Source organism: Eurypyga helias, unplaced genomic scaffold (genome assembly GCF_000690775.1).
Source record: "Eurypyga helias isolate BGI_N326 unplaced genomic scaffold, ASM69077v1 scaffold16092, whole genome shotgun sequence".
NCBI lineage: Eukaryota > Metazoa > Chordata > Aves > Eurypygiformes > Eurypygidae > Eurypyga > Eurypyga helias.
In genome coordinates, this window is record NW_010235427.1 from 1,553 (window position 1) to 8,180 (window position 6,628).

Sequence of the window (6,628 nt, forward strand, 5' to 3'; positions counted from 1 at the left end):
TCCTATTTTATCTGTGTACCCGAGCTCCTCTTTGCATCTTTTTTATGGCTTGGCATCACGGCTAAAGCACCCGCGGTGTTATCTGAGGTTTCTCTGGGTGGGTTCCTTGTGAAAGGAATGGGATTTGGGTAGAAAACAGAATAAAGAGCAGGTTGTTCTAACAAAAAGTGAGCAGGGATTGCCACAGGATGGCTGATGGGACGATTGGGTAAGGCTGAGACTATTTCTCCATTTGTGGTGTTCTGCTCAAGTGCCTGGACATCTCCATTAGAAATATGAAGGAAGCCCTCTGCTAGAGCTCTCCGGGCAGAATTCACTAGCCTTATTGAAGAATGCCCGTCCCAGTAGCAACATAAAGCTGTAAAACACAGAACAGCCTTCCCAGGAGATGCTGCTCTGGTTCGCTGACCGCTAAGCAAATAAAGCCCGGTGTTCAAAACCAGGCTGAGGACCTTTCCATCCCCAAATAAAAATGGGGCTAAGCGTCCTTTCTGTGCCTTGCCCGGGTCCTCGTGCAGCTCACTGCGTCACCGTACCTCTCGGGTAGGAGCTGCTGGGGTGGGGGGCATGTGCCTGCTTGATTCAGTAGGGTTTGGGCTGCTGCGGAGAAAATAGAGCTGCAAAGTCACACGGAAACATGGTCACGGGGGTGGCATCTCTGGGGAGCGCCCAGTCCAAGGCCTGCTCGAGCAGGGTCAGCCAGAGCAGGTTGCCCAGGACCACGTCTGGTTGGGCTTTAAGTGTCACCGAGGGTGGAGACCACAACCTCTCTGGGAAACCTGTGCCGGCGTTCACCTGCCCTCGCAGTAGAACATTTTTTTTCATACGATTAAAGAGAATTTGCTATATTTCAAGTACTTCCCTCCCACCAGGTACTTCTGCACGCGGATAAGATCCCTCCGAGCCATCCCTTCCCTGGGCTAACCAGTCCCAGCTCCCTCAGCAGAGGTGGCGCGTGTGTTGTCCGAAATAAAACCGTGCCCGACGGCACCGCCTTTGCGGAGATGATGGGTAGAAGCTGCTGCTTTGGCCAAGAGGCGAGGGAGAGGCTTTGCACGCAGTCGTCCCCTTGCTCACTGCACAAAGTCTCCCTGGGGACAAACCGTGCCGCTGGGATCTTGGCACGGCTGCGGGGTTAGCCGAGCAGAGAGAAAATGCCCTCCGCAGCCGCTGGGATTTTTGAGTCTTAGTTAATTAGAACTGTTCCCACGTTAAGCTCAGAGAGGCTGAGGGAGCACAGGGTTTGGGTGGGAAGGTGTGATGGGGAGCAGGGTAGGGGGCTGTGGGAGCAATGGGAAGATGCTGCCTTTCATCCCAGCGAACGGATGCTCGCAGTTCCTCCATCCTAACTGCTCACACGCTATCCGGTGCCTTTAGCACATCGGTGCCTGATGTCTTTCATGGCAGCACTGCCTGGTTTGAACCGTGGCTTGCGTGGTCAGGATGTTTGCTGTGGTAAAAAAACTCTGGCTGTCTTCCCATTCCCTCCTCCTCCTCCCCTCTCCCAGGCAGGATGCTAGGCTGTGAGAGGGAATGCCACAGAAATGCCAGGGCTCTTTGCCCTGGGAGGGTGGAAGGAGGCAGCATGATGCTGCGGTAGCTAACAGTGCCTCTCTCTCCCCTTCCCTGCAGTAACAACAACCCCTACGCCTCCTTCGGAGCCACGCTGGCGCGGGACGAGGAGCAGAACCTGTGGAGCACCCCACACGACGTGACCCACACAGAGGCGGATGACGACCGGGTGCTGTACAACATGATCGTGGTCAGGAACCAGCTGGACAAGGACTCAGAGGTGAGGCGGTGCCATTCCTCTCGCTCGGCTTCACCGCAGGCCCAGGCTCAGTGCTTTCCTCGGATACTTTGGCAGTGCCTCTATTTAAGCACCCATTAAGCTGCTATAAAGACCCCAGTGCCCCCAGCCTGGCTCACTAGGTGTCACGTCCTCCCATCTGCTCCATCACCCTCCAGATTTTATCCTTTATCACATCTGTAGCCATCTCATCCCTGGGAAACTCGGGGATGTCTCTGGCAGCTGAGCTAGGAGAGCGGCCCTGAGCTGGGGCGCACGATGCCCTGCAAACACCTCTAAAACCACCGCCCGCAAACGCGTACTGGTAGCACTGGGATCCCCAGCTTAATTTCCCGCCTTCGCAGGCTGCTTTATCTGTCCGGTTTTTCCCGGGTTTGGCCTTTCCGTGATCAGCCCAGCCTCGCAGTGGCGTTCGCCCCGCGATGGCAGCGCCTGGAGCTGAGCTGCTGCTCCAGTGACGTGTCAAGTTAAATACTCCTCTAATAGGTCATACAGCAATTACTGAGAAGGGGAAAACTGGCACGGCTCTTGGTGCCGAAGGGAAACATCATCGCTGTTACATAAAGGCTGTTTTGCAGCCCTGATTTCCTTCGCTAAAGCACTTGGGTGCAAAGGAGATTTCAGTGGCCTGATTAGGAGCGGGCTGTAGCAAACAGTGCCACGTTTCCCCCCTCTCTCTGAGACTTTTAAGGCCTCAGGATGTTTGGAGGAAAATCTGGAGGCTTCACACTGAATTTCAGTACGAACCCACTTCATCCGAGGACGGCAACTCTTCCTCCTGTGACAGTCCCCTCAAACCAAAAGCTATCTCAGCTTTCTCCTGCAGCCTCAAGCTCCAGAGGTGCAGCCGAGATCAAAATTACGGGTTTTAAAACTTAAAATGAAATAACGTAATTCTTGTATACAGTTGGCCAGAACCCAGGTGTAGCGCTGGTTTTTTTTTTTAGTGGGGGTTGAATTAATCATGGTGTTTACAACGGATGGTTTTGTAATGTTTTCAGGGCTGCACGTAACCCTGAATGAAGAAATCCTCTTCCTTCCCCACCACTATCTTGCGGCGGCTTGTCAGGGCGCTTCATCGAGCCCAAATGGGTTGAAGGAAACAAGGACAGCTCTGTTTCGGGGGCTGTGCCAGCCCTGGGGTGTTGCAGAGCTGGGTCTACTTCAGGGCAGCGCTGAAGCTCCTCATCTCAGCCCGTGTCCAGTCGAGCAGCATTTTAGCTCGATTTAGGGCTCTCTATGAGGCAGGCCTCCTAAAAGCGATTGTTATTTAAAAACCAGTGTCATAAGTGGGCAGGATGCTAAAAAGATGGCACCCTGGGCAGAGAGTTGCCTGTCAGTTGCTCTGTAACCTTGCTCAAGTTACAGAGGGGAGCATCAGTTATGGTGGAGCAGGAGAGCTGCGCCTGCTTGTCCCAAACCCAATGTGCCTCCTTGTCCGAAATCCGAGGCTTTCTCCCTGCCTCCAGCACGTCCAGGTGGTTTTTAGCTGGTCTGTGCAGTTGCTGTGCCTGCCAGCAAAGAGGGAAGTGCAAAGAGCATGGGATTTCCTCTCCACGACGAGGGCAAGATCACACACGCTGGTTTTTGTGCAGTATAATTAGTAAGAAAGCGCGGTGAGTGCGACACCGGGCCGGCTCTGAAGACAGCCGACACGCTTGCTGTGAGTTACGGCACAGTGCCTTTTGCAGCTATTGATTGCCAACCTCTCAGCTGCCTGTTTTACGGCGAGGGAAACTGAGGCATGAGAGAAAAGCCCCAGCAAGCTGCTGCTGTTTGCAGCTGCAGCTCTTTCTGGGGGGGCAGAACAGGGAGGGACTTGGCCGTCAAACCCAACATTTCTGTGTTCAGCCCCGGGTGCCGAAATCTCTCCTTACTCCAGTGAGCATTTTAAATCTAGGCCAGATTACATTACTCTCCCCCTTCAGCCCTGAGAGAGAGGGAAAAAAAAAAGTCTAATTGCAGAACAGCACTGGGCTGCAAGAGCCATAATCTGCTTTGGGAGCTGCTCTGCTCCCAGAGTCCCTGGGGAGAGTGCGCGGATGCTGTAGGACAGGGGACGGAGGAACGGTTTCTTGTTTATGCACAAGCGTTAGGAAACCATAGATCCTTTCTTTCTCTCGGTTAAAATCGAACTGAAAGGAGAGCTATTCCCTGTATTTAACACAAATCCAGCATGCTGTACGCTCGCTATATGCTTTGCCATTCCCCACCTTTGTTATCAGGATTTCATAGCACAGGGCTTTGGAAGGATCCCAAAGAGCAGGTCGCTCTATGTCACCTGTGCTTTATCTGTGTGGCACTGCCTTGGCATCAACCCAGCATCGTGTTTTTCTTTATCTGGCTAACCCACTTCTGCTTTCCTGGCTCTTTCCTTTGGTTTTTGAACGGTTGTTCCCAGAGTGACGAGGTGCTGTGAGCTGGGGCAGGAGAAGCTGTGTGCCAGGACGCAGTGGTGACATCAATAAACCCAACTGTGTTTGGTGCCAGGTGCTCCGACACCGAGCGCACGCTGTAGGTTAGATCACCTGTGGTGGTGCTGTCAGCAACTCAGTGTTGGCATCCGCCCTCGGGGTCAGTTCCTTGCTTCCAATATGGGGCTGGACCCACATCCCATCCACGTGGAGCTGTTTCTTCTCCTTGCCTCTTCCCAACGCCCCTGCTCTGGGAAAATTGGCAGCTCCAGCCCAAACTCGGTGTGACCTTCGCTTGCGTAAGGACGTCAGGGCTGCTCCAGCCTGCTCCTCGCCGAACCGGGGCAGCAAGCTCTGCAAAGCAAGCGCCGGGACGGCCCGGGTGCGTCCCATTGCACCCACACTCGCTCGTCCTGCTCGGTGTCGTGTGCCAGGAGTGACGGGACGGCTCACGGGGCCATCGGCCGTGGTGGAGCCCGCCGGAGCAGCCGGCGATTGCCAAACCCACCGTGCAATAGGTAGATGAAGCAAGAGGCGCTGGAGCCTCCTAAAATCATACGGACTGAACAACTTGCGGCTTCGCGTTTCTCTCCGCTTGAGGCCGACGAGCGCGATGGGCTGGGATGTGCTTTCGGAAGCCAAGCGTGGGCGGGGAGGGGCATGCGCAGAGAAAACCAGTGAAGCTGTAGTTGAAGGGCGGGTTTAAGGGGGCTGGTAAAGCTGGTGCAGCCTTTGGAGATCAAGGCTGTCGTCAAAGCTTTTGAAGGCTGGGGTCAAAGTTTCAAATATGGAAAAAATGGGGTTTTTTTTGCCTCTTCCTGCCCTGCAGCATCATCAAACCTGTTGTGGTGTAGAGTAAAACTCCAAATCTGGAGGTGAAATGAGGACCTGTGGGAAAACAGGTTGGTTTTTAAGATGCTGTGTAGATACAGGCCAAGTCACTGTTCAGCGTGTACCGTACTAGGGGGGAGGAAAGCGTTTTATGGGGAGGCGGACTACTGCAGCTCCGGCGAGCTTCCAGTGTCAGCAGCAAGAGCTGCACGGGGTTTGTTGCTGGGCTCCTGTGCGCCATGTGGCAGATAGCCCCTTGGTGAGGTCCGGTTTGTGGTGGCCCGTCTGCCTCAGCGTCCTCTGATGGGGTGCCTGGAGCTACCCCGCCGCGGGCAGAGAGTCTGAGCTGTTGCTCTGATACTGGCTTCAGAGAAGGAGAGGGAAGAGCAGAAACTAAAGGTGGGGTGACCTTATAACCACGGTAAAAACATTGTTCTTATGGCTTGTTGTAAATGCAGCATTTCTTACTCCTTTTGGCTTATTCCCTTGGGGAAAGTGGGAACATAAACCCCACTAGCAAAGGCAATTCTTCAGCCTGCATCTCTGCTGGGGCCTGGATAGCAGAGCTGCGCTGGCACGATCCTCCTGGCAAGTCCATTAATGAGCTGACAAGGCCTAATTTTCTGCTTCCTCCTGCTCTCCTACAGGATTATTCTTTTTTAAACACGTTCCAGAGAAGGTCAGTATTGTGACGCACTCTTCCTGGGGCACAGAGAGGTGGTGGGATTTGCCCAGGGATGGTTGGGAATGCTGATTGGAGAGCCCAGAACTGACCCACTTAATATAGATGAGAAATTATTTATGAACTCCTGCACGCCCCTCTTAAAGCTGAATCCCATCTAAGCTTATTGTAAGCTGGGGTGTTGGTCGATGGCTCAGTGTATGAGTGTGGATCCAGAGTTTGTATTCGCTCAGCTCCTTCCAGTGGGGCCAGTCACAGAGCCAGAGTAGGAGCATCCTTGGACGTGCCTGCCTGGACCAGTATCTCACAGTTTTTCCCTGATAACTCTGTTTTGCCCTCATTTCCGACATCTATCTTGAACAGAACGGTGGCTTTGAAGGGAATAAAGGAGAAGGCTTTGGTACAGGATTGCTTTGGCAACAAAAGGAAAATTACCTACTGACCAGGAAATTTCCATACGAGCAGGGATGAGGAATTGGACAGTGCCTGTCTGTCCTCTTGGCACATTTTTTTCCCAGAGCTCTCGGTTAGGTACCAACCTGGCTTATGTTTCTTGCCCAGCGTTTCCTCACTTCCATTTGGCATTTGCAGATTTAGGGAGTCCAGGGAGGTTTTCCAGGTAAATATTTGAAGGGGTGAGTTCTCAGAGGAGAGAGGCAGTGGGGTTTTCCTGCTGTTCCAGGGATATTCTTGACACAAAGGGTTTTCTCAAACCCTCACTGCTCTATGTTGTGCCCCGCTATGTAGGCTTAAAAGGGCAAACTGGTTGCAAAAAACAGGGCCAGGAACTGCAACCTGCTTTCATTTCTTGTGGTTAATTCAGATTTTGGCAAAAGGTATTTTCCTTAAAGGTCTGATGTTGAATGCATCACTGGGATGTCCCAGACCCAT

The 6,628-nt window shown here is 53.1% G+C and overlaps 1 protein-coding gene across 1 annotated transcript in view; it reads left to right on the forward strand.

Moving 5' to 3' along the window:
* Positions 1-1,632: 1,632 nt before the first annotated feature.
* MREG (melanoregulin) overlaps positions 1,633-6,628 on the forward strand; it is a gene marked incomplete at its 5' end in the record, with an annotated part of 10,781 nt that continues 5,785 nt past the window's right edge. The window contains one exon of the mRNA XM_010146745.1: positions 1,633-1,792. Within this exon, the coding sequence (XP_010145047.1) occupies positions 1,633-1,792 (160 nt within the window). The remainder of the gene's footprint in view (positions 1,793-6,628) is intronic.